This window comes from Trachemys scripta, chromosome 11, assembly GCF_013100865.1.
Source record: "Trachemys scripta elegans isolate TJP31775 chromosome 11, CAS_Tse_1.0, whole genome shotgun sequence".
NCBI lineage: Eukaryota > Metazoa > Chordata > Testudines > Emydidae > Trachemys > Trachemys scripta.
In genome coordinates, this window is record NC_048308.1 from 11,955,886 (window position 1) to 11,973,580 (window position 17,695).

Below are 17,695 nucleotides of genomic sequence, written 5' to 3' on the forward strand. Positions count from 1 at the left end.
TACAGACAAAGGATTTTTATTTTTGTTACAGTTTAATACAACAAAACAGGATGTGGAACAAAAGGCATCCCAATAATAACTATAGTAATGCATTAGACACACTAGTCTGAAACCTAAAGCACAAGATGTCAATGCTTTATAAAGCTATTGTGTCTCACAAAAGGACTTCAATACATACTATGTGAGTTAGCACATCTTTAATGTACTCTAGGTGCACTTTCAAATAGTTTTTCTTTATATTTTGTTAAAATTAACAGTTTAATACCATCCTATAAGCTTGAAAACACAAACATCCCACTCCTAATTTAGTTTTTCCACTTGGCCAACAGATCCCCCACTTAATTTCCATTGTTTTTTTCATGTATTCCCCTGTTCACACAGCAATGTAGGGTTAAGTTTCGTTTAGCTAAATGCTGGATTGGTAGGAGCTTTCATATTACTGTCAGTTTTCATCAAAATATTTCATTTAAAAAGTGTCTTGGCACCACAGTGAATTTTTAAAAGTGAATAGTTACTTGGAATGCAGAAGCTATTTAATCATTACAACAGTTTTAATGTACAGCTGTTAGACAAACTAGTGTGATTGTCCATTCCGTCCATTCCCTTTTTTTGTACAGTACATTTCTCTCCCCCCTTAGTCTTAAGTTGTATATATTAGTATAGTTGCTGTAAATATGGAATATCTAAATTTTCAATATTTTGTTTTATTAACTTTAGCAATTACATAGCTATTTATTGCCTTAACTACAACCATAGGAATTTTAAAGTGACATTAGCATGTTACAAGAAACATTTATCAATAAAAAACAGCTCAGAGCTTGGGTGTACTATTGTAAAACTTGTGCAGAGCAGCTGAATGCAGAACATGAAAAGAAAACCACATCCAGTTAAACTTCTCAAAATTCAATATTGCACTGCTTATTTATTTTGCATTTTATTATTGTAACAAGTAGGAATTGTTTACAAGGAAATCTTTAAGTCCACCTTCCCCTCCTTATACTTAGTGTTATATATTTATATAGTTTACAAAAGAACTGGTAATAACTGAGGCTGTACATAATTGGATATTTTCATCTGGTCCTCAAAAAGATTATAATAATTTCATATACAGTAACCAGAAAATAAAAAGCACAAACTAAATGTACCTGGAAGTACATATTAACATCATTAATTACCACAGTAATTGAAAATCCCTGATCTTTATTTCTATAACAGATTAACTCCAGGCTACTCCAAAACCTCTGGGATTTCTCTGTCATCTACTATAAGAGTATGAATGATTCCTTCCCTTCGCTTTCCACTACTGACAGCCTTAATGCAACAGTCATGATCACCAACACTGAAGTGAGTTTCTGTTCCATCTTCTACAAATTCACCCTATGGTGGGGAGACAAAATATCATGAAAAGGAACAATATGGTTGACTAACAAAATACTGCAGTGTTCTTAAGGCATCTATGATCTGATTTTCAGAGGTTCGGTGCACCTGCAGCTCCAGAAATTAGAAGAGACCTGATAGGTATTTGGTGGCTGAAAAATATAGGACAAGGTGGAAAATGTAAAGCTGAAAATTCCCTAATTATGCCTTGTTTGGTCACCATATTCGATTATGCAGCAGTTTTGATTTATGTATGTTACAATCAGGCTGTTTCCTAGTCAAAAAAAGACAAAGAATTTTTGTAAAATACTGGGTTTTGTGACATTTGAAAAATTTCAGCTAGCACTGTGACTGATAAAGTTAATTAAAACAGGCCAAATTGGGTTCTGTTGTAATTCTACTTGAAGTCAATTGACTTGTACTGGTTTTCACCATAGCTGAATTTGGCCATAAATTAATTCAAAGGACTTGAATAAGATCTTTAAACACAAGGCTTACGGTTTAAATGGAACTTAAGTTGTTCAAAGGGCTTCGTGTGTGCCCTGAATTAACAATGATAACTCTGGAGTATGTTTGTACTGCAGATGCTTAAAGAATTCCAGGTGTTACATCTCCTGTTTTGGATTATGCCATCTTGGCCAAATTGAGCTTAAGTCTATCTTCTGATACAAAGAGAGACCAGAATGCTGTCCTAACATATAAGCACAGTTTGGCAGGCAATCATGCAGGCACAATACCTGCAGGAGTTAATAGGTTAAGAAACCATGTGCTAGGAATAGTGCATGGGTTCTCAATCTAGGGGTTGCAAACAGGTTTCAGAGGGACTCAACCACTCTCTCCCCCTTCCTTTGTGGCTAGTTAGATGGGAGATCCCAAACCTTTTTTCTGTTATAATGGGGAATGACAGTATGGAAAAGATTAAGAATGCTTGGAGTAGTAAATCAGAATTTGTGCTCCAAGGGAGGCAGAAGGTTGTACTCTTAGCAGTTTGTGGAAGAAGAATGCTTGGGAACGTGGTGAAAAACAGTTTCAAAGTATAGCAAAATTAAGACCTCATTTCCCTACCCTTTCTAATTGAATACAATAGGACTATTCTTGACAGTAACAGATGCAGGATCAAATGTCTGGTGAGGAAATAGGTTTTGTAGTCCTCTGCATAGGGAAAGCTGCAGAATATATATGTTTTTCCTTTTTACTCTAATTTTCAGTAAGAGTAAGATTACCAAAATGACAGACTGAGGATTTCTTCTTATCCACAGGAATAGGTACAACATGGCAAACTTCCCTACACTGTTCTGTCAAGATGCCTAAACACTAAACTGGAGGGACCACTTAAAGGCATGAAAAGTAATCTGATTTTTATGCCACTCTGAACATCAGGCCTTAAATGTTTAACATTCAGTTACTAGTGACCTGGGAAGATTTGAATTGGCTGGCTCTATAATCCACAGGCAATTCAGTCGGCTCCCTATTCCTCCTCCACAAAATACTTTACTTAAAAGGCCCACAGCTATTTCCCCACAGTATCTGAATTATTTCACTGATACATAATGTCAATATTAGTGTTCTAACTGTGGTATGTTTTATTTCAGTTTTAAATCAGAATAAGTATCTTAAACAAAAGCCTTTGTAAATGATCACATACCGCTGTTTCCATTTTTTTACCATTGCACCAGACATCCATAGTGTCCTTCTCTGTAAAAATGAGAAAACAGAACAAAAGTTGCATGCCTCTTTATGGACCAAAAAGAGATAGAAATTCCAAATGTTTGCCATGAAATTTTAGCTATAACTCCATAAATGTGTTCCAGATAAACAGTAATATCCTGAATTACAAAGTTTGTCTTCATAAGGAGAGGCTCTCTCATAGGGTTGCAACCAGCTTCTATTAGAGTGCCCCATTTTTGCCTCAAAAAATGGTTTAATCAATGTCAGGATTTTCTGAAACCCAAAAATTTTGTTTCTGCAAAGTTTGAAAAAAAATAAAAATAAATGATTTTTGAGTTACTGAATAGTAAATAAGTTACCATGATTTAAAATTCTGATTTTTGCCTAACTTTTTTTTGTGGGATGTCCCTCTAGCTCAAACACAGCTTGTTAATTACCCTTCAAACTTTTCACATTCTTAAATCTTTTCGAAAACTCATGCACCTTCCTTATTAGAAAAAAATAGGCTTGCATTAAACAATTATTAATTTTTGTTTGTTGTAAAGCACTGTTTTGCTTACATTACCCAACATATCTCCTGGAGTACGTTCACTCTAAATTTCACATTTCTGAAACTGCCTTTGTCTGGGAGTGGTTAATATTGTAGGACCAAATCCTGCTTGCCTTTCTCATGCCATTTAAATCAATCAAAGAGCAGGATTTGGCTCCTACTCATGGATCCCCCTCTCTTTTCATACTACTTGATCTTAGTACAGCTTTTGGTACTATCAGTCATTCTATCCTTGAGCCTCTAGAAGAAAACATGTCTCCAGGCCTCTCCTCTCCTAGTCCTGACCCTGCATCATTAATGAATTGAGAGCTTTGCCACTGATTTCAATGAGTATAAGGATCAAGTCCCTAATGTGAGCCCTCTACCTGGTACTAAAATGTGGGGGGGAAGGGTTATTTATTTATGTAAATATGAAGCTAAAATGCAAATATAAACAAACATCTTTGAACCAAAACATTTCCCGTATTAATTAAAATAAGCTAAAAGACAATTCAACCATAGGAAGAGGTAATGCTTATCAAAAGAGACATTTTAGAAATAGGCTAGCTGTTTAAATGGTCACATTAAACAAGACAAACTTAGGGTAACATGGTTACTACCTTCAGTTAAAAGCAACAGAGGGTCCTGTGGCACCTTTGAGACTAACAGAAGTATTGGGAGCATAAGCTTTCGTGGGTAAGAACCTCACTTCTTGCATCTGAAGAAGTGAGGTTCTTACCCACGAAAGCTTATGCTCCCAATACTTCTGTTAGTCTCAAAGGTGCCACAGGACCCTCTGTTGCTTTTTACAGTTTCAGACTAACACGGCTACCCCTCTGATACCTTCAGTTAAGAGTTATTCCCCATTGGGAGTAGGCATCGAAATAAAGATGCATATACAAAAGTAGGTTCTAAATACTTCTGAAAATTTTCCCCAAGTGACTTGACAGAGGTCACATAGGAAATTTGTGGTGAAGCAGGGACTTGAACCAAGAGTTCCTAAGTCCTAAAAAAGTTATATAAGATTATATAAAAAGCACAGTGATGAGAACTGACTCAATATTTACTCACCTAACACAACTCTACAATCCACACCATCCAAGCTTAATACCCAAGTATTTGTTGTTTTTGACCGGTTCTCCATGTACTTCTTGAGGCTTTTCCCATTGATCTCCAAGGTATACTCATATGCAAAACCACTGACTGCATCAATGTTAATGGTAGCCTTTGTTTTGGCTGCTCCAACTGTAAATGTTTCTTTACCCACTAGTTTAAACATCCACTCTTTTCTTATTTCTTCCTGAAGAATAAAATAATTAAAAAGAGGAAAATGGGTGTTAATAAAAAGTCAAATATTTTTGTCTCGTTACAGAAAATATCAAGCCAAGTAGCAGATGGAGGAACTGGTGCAAACTATTGTCACGGTATCAGATCCAGGACCTGTAGTGAGATATGCAGTCTCATTAACGTCAGTGGGGTTCTCTGTAAACACAAGGATGCATTTGTGCGCATTTCTGTGTAGGATCTGAGCTGTAGCGTGTGAAAGTGCGTGGCAGGTATCAGACATCAATCCCTGTTAGTACACCTCACCCCGCTATAACACAGGTTTGTGTATAGCGTGGTAGCAGCGGGGCTCTGGCAGCGCTTTAAAGGGTCAGGGGCTCTGGCTGCTGCGGGGAGCCCCGGGCCCTTTAAATCACCGCTGGAGCCCTACCGCGGCTACCCCGGGGCTGCGGCAGCAAGGCTCGCCGGCAATTTAAAGGGCCCAGGCTCCCCGCAGCGGCCAGAGCCTGGAGCTCTTTAAATCACCGCCGGAGCCCTGCTGCTGCTACCCCGGGGCTGCGGCAGCGTGGCTCGGGCAGCGCTTTAAAGGGTTCAGGCCTTTTAAATCACCGCTGGAGCCCTGCTGCTACTACCCCAGGGCTGTGGCAGTGGGGCTCACCGGCGATTTAAAGGGCCTGGGCTCCCTGCAGCGGCCAGAGCCCGGAGCTCTTTAAATCACCTCCGGAGCCCGGCCGCCCCTACCCCGATATAACGGGGTTTCAGCTATAACACAGTAGGGATTTTTGGCGTTGTATCGGGGTAGAGGTGTATTTCTACAAACTCATACTGTAAGACGGGGTAGTCTATTTTTTGTCAAGGTCCAAATTTCTTGGTCAAGATCTAGACTCCAGAGAAAATAATAAAGAAATAAAAAAATTTCAGGGTCTGTTCAAAATCATCTGGCAGTTTGGATTTGGCCCGCAGTCTGCCTATTGATTACCACTGCTGCAAGACAAACAAGGAGAGAGAGAGACAGAGAGCGAGAGAGAGAGAAAGGACAGCGAAGTGGATAGCGCCCTGCCCTTCTTATATTGTGAAGAGATCAATAAGAGACTGGAGAAGCACTACCAGGGAATGACATCAGATATTGGTAGAGTCTAAGGTTAGGACTGAACACTAGATGCCAGAAGCCATACCAATGATTCTCACGTGTAATGCAAGTAGAACTACTATTTCCCAATAAGGCAGCAAGCTATCAGCCATGCTGTGCCAAAGGGATAATATCTGGAGATGAGGATTGCAAACCCAGGGTACAATATTGCAGCCTGAAATACATTCTTTCCTTTTAAGTATTACTCAGTTAACTTTGTTACAAGGGTAAAAAGCCTGTGTTCTATTTATTATTGTGTTTAACTAGTCATAGTGCTTTTCACACATAAAGATACAGTTATATAAGTACTGAGTGTTTTGCACATGTTCATTTTACCTTTCCATCTACATATACAACACGTTTTCCTGATGTAGTTCCATGTTCAAATTCAATCTTGTGAACACCATCACTTAAAGCAACCTCCCAAACAGCCACCAGATCTGTCATCTTCTCCAGGTAGCCGTAGCGAGACCTGAGGGAATAACAATTTTAAAGACTTATAATTCTTCTATTAATGTGCAATATATTTTGTTCAAAGTTTTATTACTTCAGGTTATGTAAGCTTTAACTAATTAAAAATATTCCTGATCAAGAACTGACTTAGCTATAGGAAAGATTGGTTTAGCTTTTATTTATTTATTTATTTTCTCATCCACAATCAAATATAGCAAAAAAGTTTAAAATCGAAACAAATTAAGAAGCACACAATGAAATTATGTTGACCACAAAAATTAGAACAGAAATAGGAAAACATAGTTTTACATTGACAAATACTATATACATATACATCCATGTAAGTGCTAAAACTTCTAACTACAGAAGGATACTAGTTACAAAACTACCTAATTCCTCATGCTCATCAGTAAATTATCTTGTTTGTTGGCATCTTCTAACATATAGTAAAAATTGAGTGACCCATTACAAATCATTTTAGGTTTTTACATTTCAGAGAATTTATATAACCATTTGTGGTAAAACTGTAAATCTTTTCTAGGCTATTAAACTTAACCTTAACAGTTTGTTTAATAAATAACACAAAAAGTGTGACTAAGTTAAAAAAAACTGCAGTTAGGTCAGTGATTTTCTACCTGTGGTCTGCAGACCCCTAGAGGGCTGCAGACTATGTCTAAGATTTCCAAAGGGGTCCACACTTCCCTTTGAAATTTTTTGAAATGAAAAAAGGTTGAAAACCACTGGCTTAGGTAATATCTGATATGTGTGTGCATGCACATATTATGATGCACTATTCGTTTAAAGAGAATAATCTGCACATCCATAGATCTGATCACCAACAACCATTAAATTTAAAATTACAGACACCTTTCCAGATCAGTTTATACTGCAGTGAGTGTTTTGGGTTTTTTTTTTTTTTTTTTACCTTACTTCATCTTCATAGAGAGTAATCTCTTCACGGGATGCCATAGTAACCAGAACGGCCTTTAATCCAATTAGCAGCAAAGAAAGAGAAAAGCAGAATAGCAGCAAAAAAAAAAAAAAAAAAAAATGTCGAGTACTGCAGTTCCATCTTAATTAAAAAGTAATCCCTTCTTAGTTCTTTCCATTTAATGTCCATGGATATTTTCACAAAAACACAGGGAGCTTTCACACACCCTAACATATGAAATGTAATGTAATACAGTTCTGACTTTTGTTAGACACAACACTGGAATATAAATCAATACCTTATCTGAATATTTCATTGCAAATATAAATTCAATTTATCCACATAGGTTAAGGGTACATAGTGACTCATCCCTTATTCGATGGAAGACCTTTTGACTAACTTCAGGTCAAAAGGTTAAGATCCCTTTCCTTTGGAAGAGTTTCACACCAGATCAAAATTTTGTGTCTCAAGTAGATATTACTTTGAGATTTGGCAGCTGAATATGTAATTGTAGTGAAAATTCACAGGACTTCCATACCAAAAAAGCAGAATTTACACAAAACTGATACATAAATGCACAGAAATTGTAGAGAAGTCAGTCTCAAAGAAAAATGGGAAAAGGAACTTAGTCTTACTATCACAACAGAAACCTGGGAGGATATGTGGCTTAATGTGAAAGATACTTCAAGTTTTTCATCCTTATGATTCTTCCAGAATAAGATATTAAACAGGTACAACTGGACTCTAGAACATTTATTTAAGGCTAGATTGGCAACTCACAGCTGTTGGAGATGCAATAGCCACATGCCAACCTTTCACACATCCTCTACACCTGTCAAAAATGCAGGTGTTCTGGAATACCATACTCAGTGCTCTCTCTAAAACTGTGTCACTATTTTTCCTTCTCCAAGCTTGTGTGTTCTTGGGGTGCTGGATGAGTTGGTTATACTAGAAATGGTAATCCATTAAGAAATGGATTGCAGGAACTATTTTAGTGGCCAAAAGAGTTATTTTGAGAAAATGGAAATCTGCAATTAGGCAGACTGGCTTAGTGACCTCTTTATTACAGCATTAATTGAAACAATGACTGTCTAATTAATACAAACACTTGGAAAAACTATAAAGATATTTGATCACACATGAAACTATTGCATACTTTTGCAGTTTAGTATCTATTAGTCCCCAATACTCATAGGATATGTTGTCACTTATTTATCTGTTTAGTCACTTTAATAATGGATGCCCTGAATGACCTCTACAAGTTCAGGGTTTTTTGTGTGTGTTTGTTTTAATTCCAGGCTTTCCAAATAATGAAGATTTAATTTTGTTATTTAAATCATATTTCCATCTTGTGCATAAAAAGCACTTAATATGCCCCTTCTGCTCTATGCCATCTTTAGAAGTCCAGAAAACTTCTACCAATGGAGCAAGATTCATACAAGTGCTATTTATTCTATTTTGTTGGTTTAGGGAGAGAAAACATCACTGCTACCAAGCTTATTACAACACAGGATACGGATCTTAATGGCAGTGAAATATCACGAGATTAAGTTGATGGCAACTAGTACTACCCTACTCTTCTGGAACTGAAAGAAACAATGGCCGTCGCCTCACCCCCTACCTCTAAATCAGAGCACCTGGCCAGAGACAAGCTCTGTGTGGTTACGGTATTGAACCAGGCTACTCTTACTAGACACTGCGGTGCTTCTCACAGGGACGTTAACAGTTTGACTTGACCAGCCACCGACGCTCCGCACTGATCAGCCACACACATGATGTTAATACTAACAGAGTCATCACTGACAGCGGCACACTACCCGTGCGTCCTCTGTTGGCTGCTGACCTGTGTCTCCACGGGAGCCAATACACAGGAACCAGTTTTCTAAGGGAAAGGGGCGCTCCCACGAGATCACATTAGGATGTCGGGGCAGAGGGCCTCCAAGAAAGCGGAGCAGGGGCTCTCCCCAGGCGGGGCTACCCGGTGGCTCGGGACATTTACCGCGGAGCAGGGGCTGTTAGTGCCGCCCGGGCGCTGGGCCTGCCCAACGGGACGGGGTCGGGTCCTGTGGCTGGGGGCCAGGGGAGCGCAGCGGCCAGGCTTCCCCGAGCGGGAGGGCGCCGCAGGCCAGGCACCGCGGGGGTTCAGAGGCCGCGGTGGGCTCTGACGCGCGATGAGGTTGCCGCGCCCCGGAGGCAGAGGACGAAGGGCGCCAGCCCGCCCGGGGCTTCTCGTACCTGGGCGGGTCTCGCTCCGCACCACTCCCCGCAGCCGCCTCTCTCCCTCCGGCCCCCGCGGCCAAAATGGCGCTCGGGGGCAGGGAAGCGACGCGGAGCGCATCGACCAGAGCGACCGCCCGGCGCATCCACCGGCAGCGCCGCTGCCGCCGGGGTGTGCGCGCCCTCGGGCGGGGAGCTGGGAGCGTGCGGCCCCACCCCGCGCCGCCGCTGCTCCTGGCTGCCCCACGGGCGGCGGGGGGCGTTTCCCTCAGGCCGGCCCCCGCCGCCCGCCTCCCTCTGCCCCGCCTCTGCAACGGCCGCGGAGCGTGTGGCGGGGCCCGAGGCCGAGCGAGCCCAGGTGGGGAGGGTCGGGAAGCGGCGAGGCGAGGCGGGGCTGGGCTGGGCTGGCGGCCGGGGAGGGAGGGAATGTGTCGGGGGAGCTGTGACCGTACAGGGAGATACCCCCCCCCCCCGGTACAGGTACAGCCCCCGCCCCGCGGGGTGTGTTTCCCATCCTCGCTAGGCCTTTACACCCACCGGCCCAGCCCGCTCCCGTGTTGTTTGCGGTGTTGGGCCCAGCCCCTGAGTGAGACGAGGTGGGGGAGGCAACATCTTCTACTGGACCCACTTCTGTCTCCTTCACCGAGAGAAGTTGACCGAGCCGAGGCAGTACCTCCCCCGCCTTATCTCACCAGTATCACCCCTGGAGAGCGCCAGCAGGTGCCCGGCACTTGGTAGAAAGGCCTGGAGCGGGTGGGTGCTAGGCAGAGAAAGAAGGAGAGGTGGGAGTATGTCTGGCCAAGCTTGAGCGTGCAGCCTAGTAGTTTGACAATTTTTGTTGGGTAAAGGAATAGGGATTTTTAGCCATCTGGTCTGGTAACACTGAGCGTAAAGAAGCAGACGTTTAACTAGCTGTCCTTGGCCAAAATACCTCATCCACTGTTGTGTTGTATGCCAGCTGTCCGTCTTGAGGCTCTAGGGCTGCTACTGTATGCGCATTGGGCTGTCTACTGTCCTGAATTACATATAGTGGTATCTGTCTATAGTTAAAATGCTTTTGTGATGCAAAATCATGATGTCTGGGGCCAAACCTCTTCTGCATAATACCTATAAATGCCATTGTTTGGCAATGAGAGGATTGTACAAAATATGTATTGCAGGGCACAACTCAGTGTTGTTTTCTGACTTTTGTTGTTTTCTCTCCTTTGATACTTGAACAGCTTCAGATCAGAGAACAGTTTGATATTTTAACAATCTGACAGTGAAAACCAACAACACAGGAGTAACTTATGACTGAGGTATAGTACTAATTAATCTAAACTGTATATTGCACCATATAATGTATTTATTAAAGATTACCTGCTGTATGCTTCTTTGTGTTAAAATTTCTGGAATTAGCAAATTAGCAGGCTATAATGGACAGTACTGTCAAAGATGGTAGGCCCACAGTTGGACCTGCAGTACCGTTATAACTTTGCAAAAAATAACCCTAGCCTTTCACCTTGAACGAAAAGTTAAAGTGCATTGCAAACACAGCACATGATAAACCAAAAAGACTAATAATTTTCCAATATGAACTGCTGCATGTGCATACACATCCTTGTGGTATGGTAATTCATTAAAATCCTTTTGGGGGTATGTGTATGCTGCAAAGTTGTCAACAGAACTTTTGTCTTTCACGGGTACTTAAAAAAGCCCCTCTGCGAAAGACAAAAGTTTTGCCGACGCAAGTGGCAGTGTGAACGCGGCTTTGTTGGCAGGCACGCTTTCCTGCCAACAAAGCTAACGCCGTTCGCAGGGCTGAAAGTATTTTGTCGGCAAAAGTGCCGACAAATTAAATAAATAAAATAAATAAATAAAATAAAAAATAAAGACAAAGAGCGTTTACACACGCCTTGTCACTAAAAGCTGCGTGGTGTAGACAAGCCCTGGGTGACTTTCAAGAGGGTTGAACACTCACAACTGCCATTCACTTCAGTTTTGAAATCAGGCTCGATCTGTATAAATACAGCCACTATGGTATTTTGTTGCATTCTCTAGTTACCAAATGAAAATGTAGGCAATTATCACTATATGAAGGAAGAGAGAAAGCAGTGAGTTTATAGAAATGCCCCTGGCCCACACTATTTGTAGGATTGCTCACAATTGCTGTTCTTACTTTTAAATTAAAAGAATTAAACTAAAATCTGTTTTGAATAGATGATTCTGGCAAAGATTTTCAAGAATAGAGTCCAGATCTTCAAAGGCATTTAAGCTCCTAACTTCCATTGAAATCAATATCTAAATACCTTTGAGGATCTGAACTTCCACTGAAATCAATGGAAGTTAGGAGCCTAAATATCTTTGAGGATCTGGGCGTAGGTGCCTAAAGTTAGACTCCTAAAGCCATATTGAATTGCCCAAATAAGTGGCCTAATTTTCAGAAGTGCTGAGCAACCAGCATCCCCCACTGATTTCAGATTTTAAAGTTCTTGGCCTCTCATTAACAGTTATCTGTAAATTGAATTAAGAAAAATATGCCTGCTTCAAAATTATAGTTTTTAGTCCTCAGTGTGAGAAGTTTATAAAAACATCCTGCAGTCCATTTTGATGTTAATAGGCATTTTGGCCTAAGTTTTCAAGAGTGAGTAATTATTTGGGGTACCTCAGTTTTCCCTAAAAGAGCCTGATTTTCTGAGGTAGGGTCCTCAGCCCTTTTTGACAATTGGAGCCTTTCTAAGCTGTTGCCCCAAAACTGAGGTGCTCCAGATCACTAAGCACTCTTGGAAAATTTAGGCCTTTACATTCGGAAAGACTGGAGGATTGGGCCAATTGACAGACAAGCACTTGCAACATTTCTGTGGGGTAGGGTGAATATAATTCATGTTTTACACGTGTAGAAAGACTATCTAACCTAGTATTTTCACAAATTTCCTAAATGGAAAAAAAGGTCACTGTGAATCAATGGTAGAACCATTATTACATCTTTGGAGCTCTTCTGCCTAGGTCTGTGTTTGGTTCATGCAGTGCTTCGTATGTGCCATATACAAGGCCTGTCGGTTTTCATTTTTAATTTATTTTAGTTTTTCCAGGAATGTATTATTAGTATTTATAACAAAAATTTAAAAATGGATGAAAATTGGTGCAAAAAATTTACATCACAGCTTGCTGGGTAAATATCAGGGTTAATATTACGGGACGGGAGGATGGAAAAAAAACAACAGATAGAGAAAATTGGAAGAGGTGAAGGAGCTGCCATCTCATGCTGCCTCTTCCACCTCTTCTGCTTCTGGGCCCATTTTAGAAGGCGAGATGGTGGCTTGGTTACCAGGACTGCCCAGGTTACTGAGCCACCATCTCTTTCCAGAGTGGGGAGCTGGGTCCAGGGAGTTCTGGCACTACTGTTTTTTTAGGACTGGAGAGCTGATCTCTACTCTCACAAGTACTCGTATATTTTTTGTACGATTGCCTTTCTTTAATAGACAGCCTCACATTTACACTTAGACTAGTGTATTGTTAACATAAGTGCATCTACTTAATATAACGTATTTTCTTAAAATAATCAGTATTTTCATGTACTCGAGGGGTCCAAAATTCAGGTGAATATCAGTAAAAAGCACATAGGCTTTTATAAAATCCTGGACATTTTTGGTAAAAACTGAAAACAAAGGGCTTGACCGTATAGCAAGGATTAGAGGGAATTCAGCATGCAACTTTTACCTTGTTTGTGTTCAGGTCCCACAAAGTTGTGCATTGTCAAGTAATGCCCCAGCAGGCTCTATGCAGGTGATTCCAGCACAAAAGTCCACTGAATCATGGTGTCAGGTAAGTCCTTTTTTTAAAAACAGTAGAATGTGTAAATTTGCAAAGCTTTTTCACCCTTTGAAATGTAGATATAAATTGTTTGAGGAGTTAGCATGCAGTATTTAGTATAGTTTGGTGTATTTTTCTTTGCTTCTTGCAGATCATCACTGAAGGTGAACTGAGAGCCTTTTAAATTGCCATGAAAGAACTTAAGTTCTGAGTTCCTTTTGTAACTGTGACATGTTATAGTATTTTGTTGATTGGCATTAGAAGAAGCGTTCCATTGTACACACAACTAGAGGGAATACTAGAATTATTGAATATTATTAGATAACTCTCTGAATTCAAAGTCTTCTCTCTTCCACCTCTCCTTCCATCTGTAGCAGGAGCAAGCAGAATGGGAAAACGTAAACAAATTATTAGTGCGACATGGCTTAAAACCCGTGTGTCTTGCTAACCCAAGAAACAGCAGAACTCTGACAGGTAATGAAGTGCTGTTCTCTAGCAATTCCTGTTGTTTAAAAATATTAAACTTAAGTTCATAAATCCTCTTTTGATATAACCTTCTCCACTTCCAAATGTTTATGGAGGTGCAAGTTGCCACTCCTTTTATCACTGTCTTGTCTATCTTAAATGTCTACAGATACGATTGTTTTAGACAAGCACTCTTCACTGGGGATAAGACTTGCATTGAAAACACTGGTGGACGACACTGAACGACAACAGAAAATGATGCATGGCCTTATAGAGGCTAATCGCCAGCTTAGGTAAGACTTACTGTCAGTGAAAAGGAGTTTTTCACAAATGTGAAAACGTGTTCTATATTTATGCAAGAGGCACACTTTCTTAAAAATTACCAAACCATTAGTTAAACTTTCCTTTTTCTGAGTATTGGAGTTTTTATCCTCACTTAAGTCCAAATCCTTAGTTCTTTTGCACGGGACGTGGGATTTAGGGGTCATGGGGGTACCTGGTCAGCTGCTTTGCCATTACGGCAGCTGCTTCTGTAGTCCCTTTACTCGGGGTTCTGGCCAGTGGAGCTGGCCTGCCTCACTACCCTACTTCCATGGGCTGCTACTGAGAGTCCCCTTGTGCCATGTCTTTGGGGCCTATCCTCCAAAAATACCAGTATTTCACTACATTACTGAAGTGAGTTTATTATAAATGAAGGTAGGGCTCCATATTTTTGTTTTGTTTTAAATTAGGGATGATATACGCCAGGAGAGAGGTCGGGCATGTCGACAGGAACAACGAGCCAAAGAGTTGGAAAATGTTGTGGAGAACATCAAATCCAAAATTTGTCAGCTGGAAGATGAGTGTATAGCTAAAGTTTGCCAGCAACAGAATCAAGTGAAAGAACTTCAGAAAGATCAGCAAGCTTCACAGGTGCTTCTAATAGTAACTATTTGGGGACTCAAACCACAAATGCTTTTGACTGCTTTAAAGGGCTTTTGAAATATTTTCAGCGATCAAAATAACAGATGTGAGAGTGTTATGGAGTTTAAGGCCAGAAGGGACCACCAGATCATTTAGTCTGACCTCTTGTATATCACAGGCCACCAGCGCTATCCAGCACCCTTGCACTAAACCTAACAGTCACTATAAATTGTTATATTGTTTGTATTTATGATTTTGAACCCCTACACAGTTCTTTGAAGAATAGGGTTGTAATAAAGAATAAAATTACCCCTTCTCCCACTTCCCTCACTTAGAAACTACATGTAGACAGCAAGAACTTAGATTTTGTGAAACCATTGTAGTTTGCCAACTCTGTATCTTGTTTTACACACAATGTGCCATACTCCTTTTAGAATTTTCCTATCCTCTATTTGCAGACAAAGTACCATCACCAAAATGAAAAGTTGCATGAACAGGAAGAGACTATTGCACGTTTGCAGAAGGAGCTCCATAAGATTGGGATGGAAGAGCAGCAGCGAGTTGTCACACAGAACAAAATGTTCTGCCAGTTTTGCAAGCGAGCCCCAAAGTCTCTCTTAGATCAACAGTAAGCAACTCTTTACCACCATGTTCATAAGTGAGAGCCTGATAATATTCTATGTAAAATGAAGAAACCGTTTTTAAATAACTATTCATTATAGGGTGGAAAGCATGAACATCTTAGAAGTGCCAGTTTAGAAATTACAGGTCCTTTTTACATATCTGTATAATAATTTTTTATGTATAATAAAACTGAGTTGGGTAAGTAATTTCATAGAGAAGAACAAGAATTACAGCCCTTGTACGCTAGGTGGAAGCAAAGGGAAGAAAGTGACACTCTTTCCATATCGAATAGAATTCTAAATGGAGACGTGTAACGTATACCACTAGATAGGTTGATCCCAATCTGTATTTCTAAAAATTAGGCTGTAAGCTTTTTTTTTTTTTTCGTATTAAAGCAGCCTCTGCAGCGTATCCATAAGCATCTGAGGCAGTGTGTGAAGGCTGCTCCATATTCCAAGATTGATGTAGGGGATTCCATCCCTCTCCCCCAACATACAGTAGCATCTGTATATTGCTGATAAATTATAAGGTCGCATAGACTGTTGCCCTCACAGAGGCTTATGTGAATGCCATAGGAATTCAATTGGCAAGCTCTGTACCCCCTAACTTCCTTGTTATGTTGGATGAGCAGGGGCGAGGCATTTCCTCAGGTTGAGTATTTGTTAGGAGAATTGTTCAATAATTGTGCCTTGGTATTTCTTCTGGTAGATAAGAGAGCCTCTCATCTCCAGTTCATGTCTAGTTTCTTTTTAAACGAGCGTCCATAGCCTATCTGGCACTCGTGTGATCAGAATCCCTCCTATTAGGGTACTCCAGTCCTTGGACTTGAGAAACTTCGTCAGGTTGTTAGCCCTGGTGGGGATTTATTTGCAGTCTGATAGGTATGTGAGGTGCTCCTTACTGCCACAGATTTGGCTTTTAACCCTGCACAGCGAGCCAACCTTCTTTTGAATGGCTGCCAATTTCAGCCTGGTACAGGGTTAGCACCTATGATTTGCATAGCCTAGAAAGTTATGGCTATTTTTTACTGCGTTCACTGAACTGATATAAGTGAGAAATGGCACAGATAGGAACTTTGGGAGATAAGCAATTGCATCAAGCGATTTTTGGTCACAATACTTTGATTATTGTATTTTAAAATTACATAGAATAATTGCTTGTGGACTATTTTTAAAGTTTAAAATACATTTCTTTCCTTCTTCAGGTTTCTTAGTCTAATTGATTATTATGAATCTCAGATTAATCAAATGAAAAAGGAGCTAAGGTAGGATTGATCCGTTCATTAGTAACTGTTGAATTTATGGTATATAAAGTTACATTACATACTTTTCCGGTTGACATCAATAGGAATTTTACCCTGGACTTTAGTGGGAAGGCTCTAAGGGTCTTGGCATCCTTAGCTACTGCTGAAACCAGAGGCATTGAGGGAGCTCAGCACCTCTTCAGAGGCACTGAGCACCTTTCAGGGTTTGCCCCAATTGAAAATTAAAGTGGCTAATGTTACATATTATGTGATCCAAAAATCACTAGCATGTTAAAAGCAGCAAGGGACTACAATAACCTTCAGGTTTAGATACTATGCCCCGATTTTGATCGGCATCCACGGCGGAGGAAGAGGAAAAGGTACATCACCAGCTTTGTTCATGGCATAAACTAGAGTGGGCCAAAGATTGCTCCAGCTTTTGTATCTGACTGCCCACAGTCAGGAAGTGCAGAGCATATACATGCCCCAGCTGTGTTGCTTTTTCCTCTGGCCGTTGCCCCTCCGCTAGGGTCCAGGAGATAGAACTCCCCTGGCATAGCAGTTCTATCTGGTGGTGCAAAGCATCCAGCATGCAACTGTCCCAATAATCTGAGATGTTCTGTTTGGAAATTGAGCAGTGTAATCTGCTTGCATTGGGCTTCCCTCTAGTTGGTCCAGGGCATTTGATTCAGTAAATGAAATGCAGCCTGAGAGAAATTAGGAGGAGTGTGTGGTCTGAGAACGGGATGCTGTTCTGCTTTTCATTTGTGGTCACATCACTTAGTGTAACTTCTGTTGGTTAAGCAATTTATTCCTGTGTATTGAATTTTAGTAAAATGGAGTTTGTTTATTTTCCCTCTTCTCCACCCAAAGCAGAAATAAAAAAGAAACAGATCATGTACAAGGAGAAGGAAAAGGCAAAGAAGAATTCTTAAATCTAGATGCCACACCTAACTATAAAGCATTGCTTACGGTATGGAACTGCTAGCTATTAATAAATGCAGATCTAAAAACAATGGTTACATGTGGGGAAAAAATAAGTACTTGTTATGTATGTATTTGATTTTATTCTTCTACTCC

At 40.5% G+C, this 17,695-nt stretch overlaps 2 protein-coding genes across 6 annotated transcripts in view; one reads left to right on the top strand and one right to left on the bottom strand.

Moving 5' to 3' along the window:
• FAIM (Fas apoptotic inhibitory molecule) lies at window positions 1-9,838 on the bottom strand. 2 transcript variants are annotated; one of them, XM_034785828.1, is made up of 6 exons: window positions 9,607-9,738; window positions 7,366-7,424; window positions 6,324-6,459; window positions 4,646-4,874; window positions 3,023-3,072; window positions 1-1,377 (listed from the first exon to the last, which is right to left on the bottom strand). In XM_034785828.1, the coding sequence occupies exons 2-6, from the start codon at window positions 7,407-7,409 to the stop codon at window positions 1,228-1,230; spliced, it is 609 nt and encodes a 202-aa protein (XP_034641719.1). In that variant the 5' UTR covers window positions 7,410-7,424; window positions 9,607-9,738; the 3' UTR covers window positions 1-1,227. The 2 variants fall into 2 exon arrangements, with proteins under 2 accessions (XP_034641719.1, XP_034641718.1); XM_034785827.1 differs by lacking the exon at window positions 7,366-7,424 and having other exon boundaries at window positions 9,607-9,838.
• Window positions 9,837-17,695, top strand: part of CEP70 (centrosomal protein 70) — a 20,312-nt gene continuing 12,453 nt past the window's right edge. For 2 of the 4 annotated variants that reach the window (XR_004647680.1, XM_034785823.1), the window contains exons 1-9: window positions 9,837-9,946; window positions 10,809-10,886; window positions 13,303-13,392; window positions 13,755-13,854; window positions 14,015-14,138; window positions 14,577-14,757; window positions 15,207-15,376; window positions 16,577-16,636; window positions 17,489-17,588. Coding sequence is in view for 3 of the 4 variants with exons in the window: in XM_034785823.1 (XP_034641714.1) it covers window positions 10,878-10,886; window positions 13,303-13,392; window positions 13,755-13,854; window positions 14,015-14,138; window positions 14,577-14,757; window positions 15,207-15,376; window positions 16,577-16,636; window positions 17,489-17,588 (834 nt within the window). In the remaining variant the exon portion in view is untranslated. Of the gene's footprint in view, window positions 9,947-10,322; window positions 10,342-10,808; window positions 10,887-13,302; window positions 13,393-13,754; window positions 13,855-14,014; window positions 14,139-14,576; window positions 14,758-15,206; window positions 15,377-16,576; window positions 16,637-17,488; window positions 17,589-17,695 lie in introns of those variants that run through there. The other 2 variants (XM_034785826.1, XM_034785825.1) reach the window with 2 other exon arrangements.